This window comes from Syzygium oleosum, unplaced genomic scaffold, assembly GCF_021117445.2.
Source record: "Syzygium oleosum isolate NSW1041296 unplaced genomic scaffold, Sole_v2.1 Sole_v2.03, whole genome shotgun sequence".
Classification (NCBI taxonomy): Eukaryota; Viridiplantae; Streptophyta; class Magnoliopsida; order Myrtales; family Myrtaceae; genus Syzygium; species Syzygium oleosum.
Window position 1 is genome coordinate 1,745,756 of NW_026607487.1, and position 19,399 is coordinate 1,765,154.

General features: G+C 41.4%; 3 protein-coding genes across 3 annotated transcripts in view; all 3 read left to right on the forward strand.

Annotated features, from left to right (window-relative positions):
• Nucleotides 1–19,399, forward strand: part of LOC115694497 (disease resistance protein RUN1-like) — an 88,182-nt gene that overhangs the window by 4,438 nt on the left and 64,345 nt on the right. The window lies entirely within an intron of this gene.
• Nucleotides 3,674–6,278, forward strand: LOC115662857 (disease resistance protein RUN1-like). The gene is made up of 3 exons (XM_056309252.1): nt 3,674–4,242; nt 4,720–5,699; nt 6,256–6,278. The coding sequence occupies exons 1-3, from the start codon at nt 3,674–3,676 to the stop codon at nt 6,276–6,278; spliced, it is 1,572 nt and encodes a 523-aa protein (XP_056165227.1).
• LOC115694495 (probable disease resistance protein RPP1) lies at nt 5,963–15,849 on the forward strand. Its single transcript, XM_056309543.1, has 6 exons — nt 5,963–7,958; nt 8,091–8,413; nt 9,261–9,766; nt 9,902–10,191; nt 15,098–15,163; nt 15,666–15,849. Exons 1-6 carry the CDS (start codon nt 7,770–7,772, stop codon nt 15,735–15,737), a joined length of 1,446 nt encoding a protein of 481 aa, XP_056165518.1. The 5' UTR covers nt 5,963–7,769; the 3' UTR covers nt 15,738–15,849.

Sequence of the window (19,399 nt, forward strand, 5' to 3'; positions counted from 1 at the left end):
CCCCCTTGCCGCTCTAGCCGAGTTAGTCTAGAGTTCGGGTAAGTCGCGATCTAATCCCTATTTAGGACGTCGGGTATTTTCGGACTCGTTCGGGTATGGTTTAGAGGATTTATAGGTTAATTAAGGCGTTGATAATGATTATTGGTGGTTGATCATGGTTATTGGTGGCTGAGTATGGCTGGTAGTGGTTGTTGCGGGTTGGATTAGACGTCGGGAAATGAGTTTTGGCGGTTGGAATTCGGTGGAAATCGGTTCGGGTTTGAATCCGTGAGGTTCGGGGTGAATCGCGGATTCACGGTTACTGTACCCGCCCGGTTTGCTATTTTTGTAGAGAGTTTTGTGGGCCGAATTTGAAGAAGGTTTCTTCATGAAAGTTGTTCACAACATCTTGAGGTATAATATACTTTAATTTGGGAATTTTTGGAAATCATTTGAGGTCATTCGGAAGTACATCTTTGGACCGAAATAAAACTGCCCGATTTACTGTTCACCCGACCTTCGGGTCTGTTCGAATTTTTATAAATTTTTCCAGGCCTATTTTCAAAATTCTTCCTTCACAGAAGTTGTTGGGGACATTCGTGGCTATAACATATAAAAATTTCAAAGCTTTTCAAGGTGATTTGGGTGTTGAAATAAATGTATTTTGAGGACAAAATATTCTGTTGGAGCAAACTGATTTTGGTCTGATTTCGAGGGACAAAAAGGCATGGTTGCAGATTGAACCAGATTTTGTGTTCTTCATGAGAAATGTTGATCAAGATGTTTTTTATAACATATCCAAAATTTAGAATTTTTGGAGTTGGTTTACTATTTATTTCAAATGGATTTCTATCACTGCACAACTGCCCAGTTTGGACCCGATTTTTACATATTCTCGGTTTTTCTCTCTCTCGAGAATTATTCAGTGTTATCGTGGCATTTTGATGGGTAGTTTGATGCTTGAATGAGCTCGTATGTGTGATTGTGTGGCTGTGAGGTGTGGTGGCATGATTGCGCATTGAGTTCGCGTGCTAAGCTTGGGTGTTTGTGTGGTGTTCGCGTGATGAGGATGGGTAATTGTGAAAAATGTGTGCGAGATGTGAATTTGTGTGTGACCGTGTGTATGTGTGGTCGTGTGGTACGTGTGGAGAGTGTGGAACGAAGGTACGGGAAAGTAGGATTGATGGGAAAAGTGAGACCCCGAGGCGTGTACGCTTACGCGGGGTGAGGTCCGTCCCGAGGCGTGTACGCTTTACGCGGACGATGCCGTCCCCGACGAGGTGATTTCGATGCCCGCCCGACGGGGTGATTTATGCCTGACGTGGTCGTAAGACCGTTGGCCTGATGCGCTTTACGCGGCGCGGTAGAAGGAAAGTGTGTGTAGGATTCCGTCCCGAGGCGTGTTCGTTTACGCGGGACGATGCCGTCCCTGACGAGGTGACGATGCCCGGCCCGACGGGGTGTCGATGCCTGACGAGGTCAGAAGACCGTTGGCCTGATGCGTTTTACGCGGGCGCGGTAGTGGTGGAAAGGTTGAGAACGAGCGGGATTTGGCTTGACATGTGAGGATTGTGAAAGTGATGCATGGTGTGAGTTAGTGTGCGAGTGTGTTTGTATCGCGTGATGTAGTGCGCGATTATGGGGTAAAATCTGCTAGGCATGGTATGGGACGTGCCCAAGTAGGTTTTGCTTTATAATCGAGGCACGCGCGCGGCTGTGATGTACTGCTGTGGTATGATTGGCATGTGTATTGATATGTGGAAAGTGTGTGATGGCATGTGTGCAAGAAATATTATGTTGGGATTGTGGGCTATCGTGCATGGTGCGTATGCAGAGAGTCCAGGTATGTGTGAATGTTCGATTGCTGGTTGTGTGGTTGTTTGGTTGCGCGTTTGGATGTGTCTGGAATTACGTGATAGCCTAGGTGGGGCTTAGGTTGTGACTTATTGAGATGTGATCTCATGGTTGTTTCAACCAAACCATTTCAGAGCCCCTGCCTGAATGTCGAGATTGAGGTCGACTCGGAGTCGTCAGGTGAGCAGATAGCTGCGGAGGATTCAGGTGGTGATGCCGAGGACAGTGAGTCAGAGTGGACGCCTTCGAGAGGGCGTAGGGGATAGTTCTGGGAGGAGGATGCGCCCCATTTTTGGATAGTGCTGACCTAGAGAGCTGATCTTGATATTTTGGTCGTTTGGAGTTCATAGTTCGGTGTGCTTATAAATTATTTTGTGGTTTGTATTGGCAAATGATGTAAATATTTGGAAGTATAATATATGCTTGGTGGTTTGTCGATTTGTTCCTTCCTGGTGTTCTCCAATTTTAATGTCCGGGATTTCTGATTGCTTCCGCCGCGAGTTAACTCTGATGGATCGTTGGGTCGGCGACGTTATTCCTGGGACGTCGCACTCTATTCGACCGGAGGCGGGATGTCGCGGGCTCGACGGGGGTTCGGGGCGTGACAACTGTCATAACACGAACATGACACTTTTAATAAAGCAAGTCAGACGACACGACATGACAAATGCGATTATTAAACATGTCATTGTATGAAATGTCAATACGACACCATGCAGTGCGCTAACCTGTGTACATGCAAAAAGATGCAACACATTGCATTACATCTAAAGCAAAGAGCAGAATTGCTTCCCGTGATATTCTAATTACAAGTGAGACGCAGCCTTTTGTATTTACATTAATCCTATTTAAGAGCCATAAAATTTTATCACACAAAGAGCCCCAAATTTCGAACATATTAAAGCCATAAATTTCAAATTCTAAAAAATAAGAACAAAAAAACAAGCAGACCACGAAAGAAGAGAGGGAAAGTTCAAATCAATATATGTTGGGATACATGTTGGGTGGAAATGATGTAAATGGAACTTAATTTCTTTGATAGACTTAATTATCCTTCATTTTATTCATCTTTAAAAAGGAAGTAAGGCTTCGACCAAAAAAAAATATGAAGTAAGGCCAATTTTGGAAGAAAAGTGCAATTTTTGCATTACCTCTCATTTCTATGCACTTTTAGAAAGAAATAAAATGTAGGCCCAAAAGGAAGTATTTCCCTTTCATTTAGAATCATTTTCATCGACTTCCTTCATAATTTAAACAGTTGAGCAATTAAAAAATTTTCCTCGATTAATATTTTAGTTTTAGTTAATTTTACATATGAGCCATGCCTATATTCAGATTATGATAAGGATTAGGCATCGTGTGAGCTTATATTCAGAGGAAGATGCTTCCTTGGATTTCCTACATAATTTCATATCTCAGGTGTGAAATGAAAGAATCCATCTTGAAATATCATAGACGTGCGTGAAGTTCCGTAGTTGTTTGAATGTGTTTTAAGGAAGTCGATTAATTACACTTGAATCTGTTTAATTTCGAGTATGTGTTTCCGAACAAGTAAATGATGTGGACCTTTTGGGGGCCCCTACAGGGCCACCTAATCTTCCGCAGTGAAACAAAGTCAGCTGACTTAACTGAAGGCCATGTCGTCATTACCTATGTATTTCTCAAGAACACGAACCTTCTTCAGCATTGCCTTGGGGAGAAATTGACGTCCACATTATTCGGAGGGGACCAAGCCAGCAAGCATTTGCAGAAAAGCAACCTAAACCGTCTTTCGTTGTTCGTCAATCCTCTAAGCAGCAGAAAAAGCATCTTACTTGCCAACTTTCCCCCTCAGATCGCCATGGACAGAGGGCAGAGTCAGGGAAAGAGAAAGAGAGCAGAGGAAGAGAGCATTGAGGGAGCATCGACTTCTTCGTTCATGTCCCCAATACCCACAGATGTAGGTAGCGGTCAATACGACGTGTTCTTGAGCTTTAGAGGCTCGGATACCCGCAAGGCATTCACCGATCACCTCTATCATAGTCTGATCAAGGCAGGGACTGTACCGGTTTGCGTGTTCAGGGACGATAACAGCATACCAATTGGCAAGGAATTTGGTTCACAGATTCTCGATGCCATCACGCGGTCCAATATTTCAATCCCCATCATATCGGAAAATTATGCTTCGAGCAAATGGTGCCTCCGCGAACTCATTCATATCATGGACTGCAAGAAGAGCACGTCACACATAGTGCTGCCCATTTTTTATAAAGTTGCCCCATCGGATGTGCGGCATCTAAAAGGAAATTTTGGAAACGCCTTCCGTCTGAGTCAGGTGCGTTTTGATGAGAAGGATATCCAGGAAGGGCAACGAGCACTTAATGAAGTTAGTTACATAAATGGATGGGAATCCGAGAAAATTGCTAACCGGTAATTCTTTAAACTTTTCTTTTTTTTAATTTTTATAAATAAGTTTTCTACTTCGTGCAAAACCGATGAAATGCAAATGAATTTACTTTAACTGCAAGCTCAGAAAAGATCCCCAAATTGTGCCAATAAACAACCATAATGCCTAGAAGACAACAAACACTAAGACTCCCCAAAATGTCCCTGAAAACTAAACCAACGACAACTAAAACCAAAGCATCCCATAGCGCTCAAGAATTTTACATTTGTCTCCGGTACAGAGCAAAAAACTTAGAGACGATAACCCCTTCAGCCAATAGTATCAATCACCAAACTACATGCCTACAGTAGACTCCAATGCTCAGTCTTCCACAGCTTGATCACCACCAGATAAAATCGACCTCCTATTGCCAACGTGGGTTGGGTCAATTGATAAGGATCAAACACTTGGCATTGACCATGTCTAGTTCGTGATCTCTCATTGTTTTTTTTGTTTAACAGGCATGAAGGAGAATTGATAAAACTTGTGGTCAAAACTGTTCTAAGCAAGTTACAGGAAGATTTTCAGCTAGATGTTCCTAGGCAGCTAGTTGGACTTGATGATCGTCTGAAGGAAATCATGGATTGGATTCACAGTCCTTCCATCAATGCTCGAATGATTGGAATTTATGGCATGGGCGGGATAGGCAAGACAACGCTGGCCAAGTGCATCTACAATCAACTCTTAGATAAATTTGAGCGTGTCAGTTTCCTTCCAAATATTCAAGAAAAAGCTTCCCGATGCGATGGTGTTGAGGCACTACAAAGTCAACTAATATCCGATATATTACATAGCGAAGATAAAGTGACTAGAATTGATGACGGAATCAATATAATCAAATCTAGATTTGAAGGAAAAAAGGTCCTCATTCTTCTGGATGATATAGATCACAAGAATCATCTAGATTGGTTGGCTAGGGAATGTAGTTGGTTTATGGCAGGGAGTGTGATCATTGTTACAATTAGAAATGAAGCCGTTCTTGATCAATCTGAATTCGAGGTAGATTACAAGTATGAATTGAATGAATTGGATGAGGAGCATGCTTTACTTTTGTTTAACACACATGCATTTTGTATGGACCAATCTCCGAGGGACTTTGAGGGTATCTCTCGTGATATCATATCCACCATGGGTGGGCTTCCCTTGGCGCTTCAGGTCGTAGGTTCATACTTGTATAAAAAAACGAATCGAAAAGTATGGGAAGATGTGCGGAAGCAATTAAACAACCAACCACATAGAGATGTCCAAAAGATATTGCAAATTAGTTATGATGCATTAGAAGATGGACATAAGCAGATTTTTCTCGATATTGTTTGTTTCTTTATTGGCTTTAGCGAAGTGCACAAATACGCCATGTACATGTGGGAGGGCTGTGGGTTTTATCCGAGTCAAGGAATTGAAGAGTTGAAGTTGAGGTGCTTAATTAAAATTGAAGATAGAGGTGAGTTTACGGTGCATGATCAACTGAGAGATCTTGGAAGGAGCATTTTTTGTCAAGGACAACCGCTTGACAAACGTAGCGGGCCATGGGATTGCAACTACAAGGGAGCCTCAAGAGTAGTATGGGGAAGGGTAAAATATGGCACTCCTTTCTTTTTCTCTCCCTCTTATTTTAATATATTTAATCTGATCTATTCTAATATTTCATCTAGCATGAACATATACTCTTACTTCTTAGGAAAAAAATTTGTGTAAACATCCATTTATGTCCATCGTAGATTAATTGTGACAACTAAATAAATTATAAGTATTCGAACGATGAAAGAGTTAAATTATTTGATTCAATTTCATTGATATAAATTATATCTGTAAAAATTTAGGAAACGGCAAATAATATGTATTAGGGCCAATTATAAGTATCTGAATGTACTGTGGTGCTCCTGTGATTTAGGAATCCAATTTTTGATATTTTTTTCTCCATTTTGATTTTGAAGATACCCGTCCCTTTGCTCTACTAGTTATTTCTATCTCTTTTCGTTCTTGTTTCCTCTTAATAGATAAGATAGCAAAATACCCTTAAAAATATTTTCAGGAAAATCTTACCGTTTTTTAAGGTTTTATCACATTCACCTTGCTCATTTCTTATAACAAAAATTTCTATCCGCTGTTAGTTGTTTTATTATTTATATTTTTTGAGACAATGCCTCTTTTGTGTCAGAAACCACTAGACTAACTTGACTATTTAAAAAAGAAAAAGAAAACTTGACTAATGAGAGGAAATGTCGTGCTTTTTATTATATTCATACCTTTGTATTCTTTCTATATGATTTTCAGCACGAAGCTAATTTTTTCAACTATGTTTCTCTTTTACTTAAATTATTGATGTTCATGTCATTTTATCATTATATATTTGTCCATCTTGATGCCTCATAGGCTTATGACTGATCAATGGCAAGGAATTAACCCTAGCAATTAACCAAGAGATGTTGGGCAAAGGAAATAGCTTTTTATTCTTGGTATAATTTGAAATAGTTTGTTCCTATGATTCGATTTCACACTCTTTTGTTGATCCAGTAACTTCTTAACATTAGCAAAAAGAGCACATCATACGGGTCTTTGGAAAAATGAAAAAAAGTTCAATCTGTTTTGAATAGACAAAAATGTTGAAAGATGATAATTAGTGTAGGAAAAAAATATCAAATGATTGTAAGATGGAAAGATTTTGATTTAACTTTGGAAAATGAAAAACTTGCGGGACTAATTTCCAATTGTCCTGACTATTTAAAATATAATTCTATCTATTTTGTTATATCTATTTCTTTAACTCATTTTGGTGAAATATCTGTGAATTGTGTGTAAAATTTTGACGAAAGTTTGAGGTTTGAAATTCCCTTTTCATGTAGTAGACTTTCTAATGTAATATACCATATAGATTGACGTGCGAGCAAAAATTATGAAAGATGGCGTGGGGTGATGATGACAACAATTTAGTGACTTTCCCTACGAACAAACTTAAGAGAAATTATAATAGTTGCGGGTTTTTCACTATTCAATATTTAAAGTAGAGATAACGACAAACGAGTTGAACCGTAAAAGTGAATCAAACCAACCAAAAAAAAAAAATCCTAAGCGATTAAACTTTTGGGAGTTATTAAAATCAATCAAAGTCATATGAAAATTTACAAGTAAACATTTGTACTTTGCAAAATGGTGTCGCATATTTCATCATAAAAAAAAGTCAAAGTGCATGCGCTACAAAATTTGAAAAAAAATAAAAAGATAAAACATTGAGGTGCATTTGCCTTAGTTGTTTTAAAGCAATTTACTATTTTTTCTTTATTTTCACAAATTTCGAAAGATCGTAAAAAAAAAAATTAAATGTGAGTTCATGTGTCCATATTTATACGCGGGAAGGATAAAAAGATAACAAAATCGGTGCAAATCCAATTTTTTTTTTTTAAAAAGCAAAAACAAAAAGTTAAAAGTTGAATGCCTTCCCCCATATCCAGACGTCCTCAGATGAACCAATTGAAAAAACTTGCAGAGCCCCTGGTTCCCGTTCGGTGACTGGATGAGGGCAGCTTCAAGCGGAGGCTCTTCTAACGAACTCCTTTCTGAAGTAAGATGGCTTAGCTGGGAGTTCGGGGAAGACGATCCGCCTCTTCCGACGACCGGTTTGCATCTACCGAACTTATCGGTGCTGGAATTATCAGGGAGCAAGATCACAGAGGATTGGGAAGGATGGAGGAGTACATTCATGGTAAGATTGGGGGGGAAAAGAAGAGACATCCTCCCCCTCTCTCCGTGATTTAAGATGGGGTTTTGTTTTTGTTTAGCCGATCCCCCACTCTCATTCTTTTGACAGCTTTATTCTCCTCTTTTTTTTGTGTAGACGGCAAAGCGGCTACTAGTTCTCGACCTTATAGAGTGCAAAGGTTTAAGATGTAATCCTGATCTGTCGGCTTTCACGCAGTTGAAGGTTCTCAGCTTGCACAGTTGTGAGGGACTGGAGCATCTCCACCCTTCTATTGGCAAACTCAAGAGCCTCGTTTCCTTGGAGTTGATAGCATGTTTAAGTCTCAAGGAGCTACCAGAGGAAGTGGGCGAATTAAAAGATTTAGAAGTACTTGTATTAGGTGTTTCTGGTTTTACAGAGATCCCTATGTTTATTGGTTCTCTGAGAAAGCTAAAGAAACTGAGTGCCTACTTTTCTGAGTCGCTGAGAGAAATCCCTAGCTCAATTAGGGATTTACAGAATTTGCAATGTCTGTGCTTGTCTGGCTGTAAAAGTCTCAAGGAGCTACCAGAGGAAGTGGGCGAATTAAAAGATTTAGAAGAACTTAATTTGAATTTTCTTGGTATTACAGAGATCCCTACGTCTATTGGTTCTCTGAGCAAGCTGAAGAAACTGAGTGCCTCCTTTTGTGAGTCACTGAGAGAAATCCCTAGCTCAATTGGGGATTTACAGAATTTGCAATGTCTGGACTTGAGTTATTGTATATCACTGAGAGAAATCCCTAGATCAATTTGGGGTTTACAGAATTTGCAACGTCTGGACTTGAGTTATTGTAAGTCACTAAGAGAAATCCCTAGCTCAATTGGGGATTTACAGAATTTGCAACGTCTGAACTTGTCTGGCTGTAAAAGTCTCAAGGAGCTACCAGAGGAAGTGGGTGAATTAAAGATTTAGAAAAACTTAAATTGAGTTTTTTACGGTATTACAAAGATCCCTACGTCTATTGGTTCTCTCGAGGAAGGAAGGAAGGGCGAGTGCCGCGCGTTGTGAGTCACCGAGAGAAATCCCTAGCTCAATTTGGGATTTCTGAATTTGCAACGTCCGAGCTTGTCGGCTGTCAGAAAGTCTTAAGGAGCTACCAGAGGAAGTGGGCGAATTAAAAGATTTAGAAGAACTTAAATTGAGTTTTTCTGGTATTACAAAGATCCCTACGTCTATTGGTTCTCTGAGGAAGCTGAAGGAACTGGGTGCCTACTTTTGTGAGTCACTGAGAGAAATCCCTAGCTCAATTTGGGATTTACAAAATTTGCAACGTCTGGACTTGAGTTATTGTAAGTCACTGAGAAAAATCCCTCGCTCAATTGGGGATTTACAGAATTTGCAACACCTAGACTTGAGTTATTGTGAGTCACTGAGAGAAATCCCTAGCTCAATTGGGGATTTACAGAATTTGCAACACCTGAAATTGAGTGGGTCTGAGATTGAAAGGCTTCCCAGTGCTATTGGGGATCTTTCTTCTCTCCAGGGCCTTTACCTATATGGCTGTGACAAGCTCCGGTCGCTACCACAGCTTTCTAGCCTAATCCACATAAAAGAATTCCATCTTCGGAAATGCCATCTACTTGAAGACGTCCCCGAGCTTCCCTCAAGACTCTTGAAACTTTGCATTGAAGAGTGTGGTAAGCTGATATTGCTTAAGCTCGACGGATTGAAGAACTTGCAAGAGTTTTCAATAAAAAAGTGCAGTTCAATCAAAAGACTGGACCTTTCACAGTTAAGTGGTCTGAAACAATTATGCGCTGCGAATTGCAATAAGCTAGTTGAAATTCAAGGCCTTGATAATTTGGAGTTCTTGGAGGACATATCTATATATCGCTGCAATTCCATTGCAAGGCTTCTCTGTGCAGAATCACGGTGTTTGAAGGAATTACAGGCCATCGCGTGCAGCAATCTAGTCGAAATTCGAGGTCTTGACAGTGCGAAGTTCTTAGAAAAGCTGGATTTTAGAGGATGCAAATCAATGGAGATGTTGCCAAATTTGACGGGATGTGAGAAGTTACGATCTCTAAATGTTCGACATTGCAAGAAACTTACTCAGCTTCGGGGACTTGAAAAGTTGGATTTAATTGATTTGGATATCTCTAGTTGTGACTCATTGGAACCAATACCAAAATTATTTGGAAAACACGTCTTTACGAAGTTTCAGGAACAGGCAATGCGTGCCAACAGTGAGACAACTCATGTTTTTTTAACAGAGGTAAATAAGCAGTAAACTATCGTTTTTCTTCTAATATTCATGTACTACTTTTCATCGCTATCTTCTTTTGACAAGATGGTTTTCCATGACAGGGGTGGGGTTCTGATTCTGAACTACACAAAATTGTTAGAAGCTGTTGGTCATCTCATAATTGAAGGAGTGGGGGAGTTGGTCATAGAAGCTGACATGATGTGTAACAGTCTGAATTTTCGATCCTTTTCCCGGGATTTAAGAAATGAATTTGACCAATGCACTATAGTAAGGTCTCACCTGGAAATGCGCATTCACGGGATGCTAACCTTAGGGGTAGGGCCGTTACGGGATTGAGTTCGCACGACCAAAGAACTCGACCCAGGTTCGACTTGACCATATCGATTGACGAGGAAATGTTTTGAGCCAACCGAGACCGATCTATTTGATTGATCGTGTCCAAAGAGGCACTAGTGAGACCCTCGCAATTATATGACAACCGAGGTCGTCCCGGTGGAGTAAACTTAAACGTGATTTGACTTAGTGTCGGTCACGGGTCGAGAGCGCGTAATTCAGAGAGCCACCCGTTAGCCGAGAGATAAGCTAAAGTTGCTATTGCTCGATTTTAGTCATTTCTTGGAATTCGGGCCGGGAATCGAGAATTTTGAAAGTGACAATTTTGGATGGCCGATGACGTTTTGGCTTGGCCAACCTTGGGGCCACCCATTTCTGCGAAAAAATGGATTTCGGTCAGGGGCCCGAAAAATTATGGTTTTGCCCCTGTGGGCACCGAGGTTGGATTCGAAGGCCGTTTGAGGTTATTTTTCGCGGCCAAGGTCATTTTGGGGTGGCCACGCACATTTAGAGTGGTTTGGCCAAAAATTGGAATTTCGACAAAAATTGGAAAAATAATATTATTTTATTCGAGACTTTGACGTGGATTTTCGAGGGCTTACGCGATGAATTTCGCGATTCCCGCCTTCATATTATGTTGGCCACGCATATATGGAACGCGTATGTGCAAAAATTGGAATTTCGGTTCGGGATCGGAAAATTACGAAAATGCCCCTAGGCCATTTTTGATTAATTCCGAAAATTGGATTTAATTTTGGGATTAACCAAGGTGAGTTAGGCTTAACTCAGGTCTGGTCAACCATGGTTAAGAGCAAATGACCATTCTACCCCTAAATTATTGGATTGGATCAAATTTGGGCCCTTGGATTAGGGGCAAAATTGTCCAATGGGCCTAGATTGTGACACTTGGACTCCACTAAGCTATCTTTGACCTATTTGACCAGACCCTCTCTCTCTCCTCTCAGCTATTTGGTTATTTTCCCCCGTGCAAGTTCTTCTTCTTCTCCGTTTCTTGTTCTGCAGATTACGTTTCTGCCATTTCCGGTACTGTTCACGCCGGAACAGTACCAGCCGGTCTTTGCCCCCACCAAGCCAACATCACCAGCAACCATTTCCACCTCTGTTGCAGCCACCACAGCCCCAGTTTTTGTCCAAAACAGCCTTGTTTCTCTGTTTTTCTCTTTCCCGGTCTGCAAACAGTACCGCCGGAGCTTCGCCGGAGCCCCGATCGCCGTTCCGTCGACACCCAGCCGTCCAGCCTCGCCGTACGTCGCCGTCCAGCGCAGTCCGTACAGTGTCCGTACGGGTACTGTTCACCGTCCCGTACGGATCGCTGTTCACGCCGGACCGTCGGACGCCGCGGATGTCACCGGCACCTCGCCGGCCACCGTCCCAGCCTGTCCGTACAGTGTCCGTACGGAGTGTACTGTTCACCGCGTCCGTACGGTGCACTGTTCAGGCCGTCCGTACATCGCCGGCGACGCTGCTGCCGCTGTCCCGGCCCATTCCAGCCCCGTTCTGTCTCGCCTTTTTTGGGTAAGTGTCTCCCCCAAAAACTACCTAGGAGCTCGGGTATTTAGACTCGTTTAGGACTCGGTTTAGGCGATTTGTGATTTATTTTAGGGGCACATTCGGGACGATTTGAGTGACTGATTATTTGGTGGTTGCGGACTGATTAGGCGAAGAATTTTGAGGTTTAGGGAGCTTGGATTAAGGCTGTGATGTTGGGGTTTGATCGGAATTAATTTGTGCGATTAATTAATGGGATTGTGCCTTGAATGGAAATTTGTGCGTGGTTGTGTGATTGTGCTTGTTGGTTGGCTTGGAAATCGTTGTGGGCTGATTTGGTTTGTGCATTGGGCTGAATGTGGTGTGGTGGCGTGCCGTGTTTATGTAGCCGTGAAGTGTGGTGATATGGTGATGTGAATGTGCATTGAACTCGCGTGCCGAGAGCGTGTGGTTAAATGGTGCGTGTTCGTGTGACGAGAATGCGAAATTATGGAATGTGTGTGAAGTGTGTATGTTTGGCAGTGTGTTTGTGTGGTGGCGTGGTACGTGTGGAGAGTGTGGAACGAAGGTTTGGAAATGTGGGATTGGTTGGAAAGGATCCGTCCTGAGGCGTGTTCGTTTACGCGGGACGATGCCGTCCCTGACGAGGTGACGATGCCCGGCCTGACGAGGTGTCGATGCCTGGCGTGGTCGAGGAAGACCGTTGGCACGATGCGTTTACGCGGGCGCAGTAGAAGGAAAGTGTGTGTGTAGGATTCCGTCCTGAGGCGTGTACGTTTACGCGGGACGATGCCGTCCCACGACGAGGTGACGATGCCCGGCCCGACGGTGGTGACGATGCAGACGAGGTCAAGACCGTTGGCGATGCGTTTGCGGGCTGGCGGTAGTGGTGGAAAGGTTGAGAATGAGTGGGATTTGGCAAGACAAGCGAGAGGATTGTGGAAAGTGACGCATGGTGTGAGTAGCGTGCGAGTGTGTTTGTATCGCGTGATGTGATGCTTAATTATGGGGTAGAAAGCGCTAGGCACGGTATGGGACGTGCCCAAGTGGTTTCGTCTTATAATTGAGGCAGCAGCGTCTGTGATTCCTTCTTTGTGATGTGTTGGTGTGTTGTTATTGTCTAACGTGCGGGAACGTGCGTGATGGATTCCGGAGTAGGGTCGCATGTGATTGTTAGTTTGGCCGATCGTTGTGTGTTATGTGTGTTTTCGTCTGGCGGTACGTGAGTGCCTACGTGGGGTTTGGGGTTTGGGGTTGTACACTTATTGAGATTCGTCTCACGGTTGTATAACCGCCACTTTCAGACCCGGCCTAAACACAGGAAGTGCGCCTTTTCTTTTTGGAAGTCAGGGAGTAGCTGTTGGTGCCCGGTGGAGGCTGCGCAGGTGAGTTCCAGAGTTTCAAGCCAGAAATTCAGAAGCAGAATGGAAGAGGGCGACCCTTAGGTTTTTCCCTAGGGTGTTTTAGGGGTTGTATAACTTGGGTTATCCGATAGTGAAGTTAAGATAACCAAACCCTTGAACTTTTGTTTAAACGGTGACTGAGGATGTTAGTCTGTATTTATGTACGTAATATGATGTTTGTATATTTGGTGTTGTATGAATATGTGGTTGCTTTGGATTGTTCTCGTTGTTCTACCCCGTTGTCGTCATTATTTGTCCGGGGTTTTGTTATTCGCTTCCGCATGTGGCTCTGATGTTTGGGTTGGGTCGGCGACGTTCCTGGGACGTCGCATCATTTCGACCGGAGCAGGGGATGCCGCGAGCTCGTTGGGGTTCGGGGCGTGACATGATGCTTCGCCCAAGATCAAAATGTAGACCCAAATGTCAATAGAAGCTATCAGTCTCTATATTTTAAGAATGATTTGCTCCACACCGGGTATCTATTTGATTGATTTTGGAAACTCCGGATTTGCCAATATATCATTATAGCAATGTTTTTCATTCATCCTCCCATTGGCGGCTATTGTAGACTGCAAACAGATTAGTGGCTTGTGAGGTGATGATGACAATATCAAATATAGGTAAACAAGAATTCCCTACTGATTTACAGTTTCCCTCTCGATAAACCCGGGATTTGAATATTTCATCTAGAGGCTGATGATCTTCTGCTACTCAGTATTCTAAACTCCTCCCAAAGTCCATTTTTCCCTATTCCCAAAATTCATATTTTCTTTTAAGAAATCCTTGGCCATTTTGAGTTCCTTTGTGAGTATTTTTGTGTGTCAAATTTGACTAATGACAGATACTCTGTTCAGAACAAACACCTATCGATTTTCGTTGATGATCAAAAACCCAGTCAAGTTTCTTATTGTTTCCTTGATGTTTCTCTTGAATCTTACAAGACAGAGCACGAATTCCCTATAGTATGAGAAACTAAGCTAAAATAAAAGTCAAGTTTCAAGTTTCTCTAGTTGTGATAAAAAAAAAATGAAAATTAGTTCTGACTAGTCCATCATATACAATTGTAGACTAGCTCAAGGCTATTGTTTTGACAGATTATCAAGCAAAGGCGAACTGGTGCTGCTTCTATGACAGTTTTGTTTGGTCTATGTAATGACAAAGCCTTACTATTGGACTTCGATTCAATCAGCTGTATCTAATAACCTTTTGCATAATTGGACAATTTTTTGCCTGTTCTGTGGAACAAGTTGGGGCGAGTAGCTCAAGAATTTGCTAATTAGTTTACATCCCATTTGATCCTATTGTTGTCACGGAATTGTTTTATCACATGACTGATTTGGGTGTGGCTCACTTGGCTGAGGATCTTCAAATTCCAGACCTGAGACCGATAAAATGAAGAAAAGGGATTTTGTAGAGGAAGCATCAGCAACAGCTGAGGACCATCTTGCATGCCAAACTTGAAGAGGCTCATGGGCCAACTAGAGTGTCTCGAGGAAATTTTGATGCTTGTAAAGATCCAAAACACTTGATCTAGTCTCAGCAGCACATACTTGAATGATAATAAATGTAGTTTTTTAAATTGAATCTACTTTCTGTATGCTCGTTAGGTTTTAGCTCTTTGTTAATCAAATGAGTAGCTGCTGATTTTTTTGTATGTTACCCTGATGCAGAGCTGTTTGATGTGGTTGCATTCTAATGATATCACTCCTGAACTCGATGAGGCTCTGCAGAGAGAGGTATGCATTGCTAAGCTCCGTCATTTCTATCAGTGTATTTGTGTGATAATATTCTTTGAATGTTGTCATATAGGTTTCTGATTTGATAGGCTCAGCTCTCATGTATGTGGTATTGAATTCGTAAAGTTGAAATTGACTTCCTCACAAATTATCTTGAATTGCTGATTTTGCTGATTGGATATTGCCAATGACCAAATAACAAATACATGTTTCTGTTGTGTAGTTTCGGCACTTAACCTTTTCAGCATAATTTTATTAACATTAATTCTGTTCCTAAACACGAACCAGGAAAGTGTTGTTGCTAATTGCATACTTCTTTTAAGCCTAGCGTTTTCTTTTTCATCGGCCAGCTAATGAAGCCTCTATTCATTGTGGTCCAACTGCAATCGGTGTAAATGATGTTTACGCATTTGTACCTTTTCTTTCATGGGGTAAATTGTGATGCTGCGATCTTGCTCATCTTCATTTATTGATAATGAGTCAGTCGTATCCTCCTTGGTAGATTCAAGCTGCATTTCATGGAACTCGGAGAAAGTCCCCAAACACCACGGGATGGAGATACGGGCAGGAATGAGCTGTGTCATTATGGAAAGGCATTTCGAAGTTCTTTACTATTGGCTTTTATCATGTGCTCCGTGTTGTTAATACTCTTCAAATAGTTCGTGATATAAAGCGACCTCTTCTCATGTGGTGTTTTAGTCCTTTGCAAGCTTTGGCATCGCGCTATTCTTTAGCAATGGCCGAATCACAAATCGCTTGCAGGAAAGACCGCATGTGCAGGTGGTTCTATATGTGTAAGTTAAGCATAAAATGAGATTTGTTAACAAGATTACCAATTAGATGTCCACTTCAAGCTACAATTTCGAGATTGGGAGACTTTTTTTAGGGAAAAAGCGAATGCCGTGGAATCAGTAAATGATCTGTCAATTGCAGCCATGAGTTTCAATGAAAAGGTTTCCAAGAAGACAGTACTTTCTCATTTGGAAGAATTTTGAACACGAAATAAAAGCATTCATCAGTGTAAAATCATCTCTCTGATCTGGTTACATTAGAAAATTCGTATATAGGCATTTTGCAATCGCTTTGACTGTGTAATCTCGAACTTGATTTATTTACGCATGAATCTAAAAGCAGAAGAGACACATCCGTGTACATTTTCATACCTGAAACTTTTTCTCTAGCGTTGGCTACGGTCGAAGACTATTGGAAAATGTGGACAAAATTTTTGGAAGGGTGAAAAGAGCCCTTCCCAAAATTTATACTCATTTGGTTTGAACAAAAAAACTTTGAAGGTATATCTAATTGGTTAATAATCAGACTCTACTACACCAAATTTGTGGTCACCGATCATGCATTCAAGTTTCAATCGAAGCAATTTCTTGGAGGCCACTCTCAGATATTCCTGTACCCTGTACTAGATTACGATGGTGGAATTTTATTAGTTAAAAGCTACTCGTAAGGTACTTATAGTCTGATTCGCTGCTTGTCCACTCGAACTTTGTCTTAATTTTTACAGAGCTCAAGACAGGGTAAAGAAGCTTGTTAAGCCAAGTTCGAATCTATGAGTAGTAACACATATATAATGTGGGTCGTGTTGAGATACTTGTTAAACATACTTAACATAAAATAATTTAATTGTCAGAATATTGGTCGAACATTAGATGGAAAAATCGCAAGTAAAGTCAATGTATCGACTCTACTCTTTATTTACTTAATTGCTTAATCAGTGTCTAGGCAAATTAATTTAAAGGGCAATAGCATTGAGTTTGACTACTTATAGAACTTTAGTTAGAACCTTATCTGCTGAATTGATTTGAAGTTGGAAAGCCGTGAATTGACCGGATAACTGGATGAATGTGTTAAACCAAGTGAACTGATTTGGTTCTGTTCATGGGTTTTTAGTCTTTTCTTTCTTCCTCTTCAATTTCGTGCTAGCAATTTGCTTCGAGCTTGTTTTTTGAAGTTCTATCACAGTTTACATCAAGATCCCATAAATTACAGCCATTTGAACAATAACTAAGTTTTGATAGGATTAAAGAGGGTTCGCTTTGGAGCTTTTCGGTTTTCCTCATTTTTTTAACTCCGAGCTGGACGGGACAGTACTAGGAATATGAAAACTGTCCTCAAATCAAAATGGAACAATGGAAAGCCTTTCGGTTTATTTAACACCCGGCATTTTTAGGTTATATAGCTTCAGTAGTATACGTTGCCATATGATGAATTGTACGACCAAGAGGAATCGAAACAGATGAATTGAGGAAATTAGGGGGTTAAAGAACCCAGAAACGAGGCTTAAACAAACATATGGCCAAAACAGAGTCCTAAACAACGAAATCGACCCCCAAAATAGATCGAAACGTCAATCCTACAAATACAAGAATTCATCTGATCTTGCAATCATCATCAAATTTATTAGGAAAAGAGCTTTACTGAAACGAGGAGAGATGAACATATCAGACAATTTTACTTTGCATGGGCATGCATGCAGAATCCTGTCACAAATAAATTAGAAGGCAAGAAAATTAAAAAAAAAATCGGCATTTATAAATATATACAATTATCACATACGGGTCGTCTCATTTTCCTATTTTTTGAATGCTGGAGATTGATGAATGAAGCAACAAGTCAGACAAACACAATGCCGGAAAGATCGAACATTGTGGCACTCTTCTCAATATTTGATTACAATTAGATACATATAAAGATGAACACCCAACAAACACAGCAAACCTCTATGTTTCCTCCCGACAAATCTCACCCTCTTTCTATCTTGATGGCGATGAACACGATATTCTGTAATTTCTACTAATTAGAATCGACGTACGATGCTCGAGAATTTCCAGTTCAACCGTCGGAACCTTGTTTGAAAGAAGCCTTGAACTTGCCTTCGATGGAATAAAGCTTGTATCTGGCCACCCTCCTCTTCCTCTTCTTCTTTGGATCGTTCCACCACGACGCTTTTATTGCCAACTTCTTCACTTTGTATACTCTGTGCGGGGGTGAAACGGGTTCGAGCATGTGAGGCCGGGATTTGGCTACGTACATCAGGTTTTGGTTAAGAATTTGGATCGTCATGATCTCTAGAGTCTGGCCAACTCCATGGGATTTGTAGCTCGGCGACCACGGGTCCATCTGTGTCCTCAATCTCTCTCTCTCCCCCGGCCCTCCCTCGTGGCTTCTCCCCTCTCCGGGACGAGAAGGATTCTTTTTTCAGAGAGAGAGAGAGAGAGAGAGAGAGAGAGAGAGAGAGAGAGAGAGAGAGAGAGAGAGAGAGAAGTGGTCTCTCTAATGTTCTGAGATGACAGCAAACGCATGTGGTTTTTTCGGTTGGGGAAGGAGACTATCATGTACGAGAGAGAGAGAGAGGCAACCAGAATTTGGACCTTCTATTTTTAACATTGGGATATAAATCCATGCAAATTTTATTTTTCTTTCTTTTGAAATTGCGATGATGCCTTTTTTTTTGTTAGGTGAAGTTAGAGGTTACATGCGTCTAAGGCTTCTAAATCTTTGATATTAACCCGTGATGCCGCCGGAATCGGCTTCACAGGTAAGACGAATTCATCCCTAGCCTACATTCATGGGGTTCATCAGGTGGTCGAAATTTCAATTATTTCAAAAATCAAAAGAAAGATCCGCAATAATACTCATCTTAGATCAATCAGTATAATACAAGGCCTAGACCAAATCCAAAAGGAAATAAACGTGATAATGGACATACCTAAATGGCGGTCATTTTTGGTTTCGTTTGTCCCTCTTTTTGGTTCTTCTCATTACCATATAGAGCATGTTTTGTTTCCCCAGAAATCGCCTAGCTAGAGATCTGCTTCGCGAAAGGCACGGCAAAGGCAACTTACAGCGCAAGGTCGAACATTGCAATGTCTGCATAGATGGCTGCTCATTTTGGTGATTGACTCACCAATACTATTAAGCTCCCACCGAGTATATACACTCTTAGCCAAGGAAATTCAAGAGTAACTTCGTGTTGGGGAACCGTGGGAAACCAGAACTCAAAAGCATAGAGTGTGGCCGTGGTCGGGTTTCGACCAAGGAGCTTTCTGAAGCACCAAAAATCTCTCAAGAAAAAGCGACCCAGCACAAGAAGACGGAACTGAAGCTCTCATTGGCAATAAATTTATGCCAAATGCACATCATAATTGCTAATTGGATCACTAAATACTGATGTCTAGTCTTTATATGCAAAAGCTATTTACATAAGAAAAACCGCCCCTGGCA

Excerpts from the sequence above, each read along its gene's own strand:
- LOC115662857 (XM_056309252.1), top strand. The coding sequence starts at position 3,674 with ATGGACAGAGGGCAGAGTCAGGGAAAGAGAAAGAGAGCAGAGGAAGAG. Across the intron at positions 4,243-4,719 it reads TCCGAGAAAATTGCTAACCG|GCATGAAGGAGAATTGATAA; the intron begins GTAATTCTTTAA and ends TTTGTTTAACAG. Across the intron at positions 5,700-6,255 it reads AATTAAAATTGAAGATAGAG|ATAAGATAGCAAAATACCCT; the intron begins GTGAGTTTACGG and ends TCCTCTTAATAG.
- LOC115694495 (XM_056309543.1), top strand. The coding sequence starts at position 7,770 with ATGAGGGCAGCTTCAAGCGGAGGCTCTTCTAACGAACTCCTTTCTGAA. Across the intron at positions 8,414-9,260 it reads CTGAGTGCCTACTTTTCTGA|TTATTGTAAGTCACTGAGAA; the intron begins GTCGCTGAGAGA and ends TCTGGACTTGAG. Across the intron at positions 10,192-15,097 it reads CTCATGTTTTTTTAACAGAG|AGCTGTTTGATGTGGTTGCA; the intron begins GTAAATAAGCAG and ends ACCCTGATGCAG.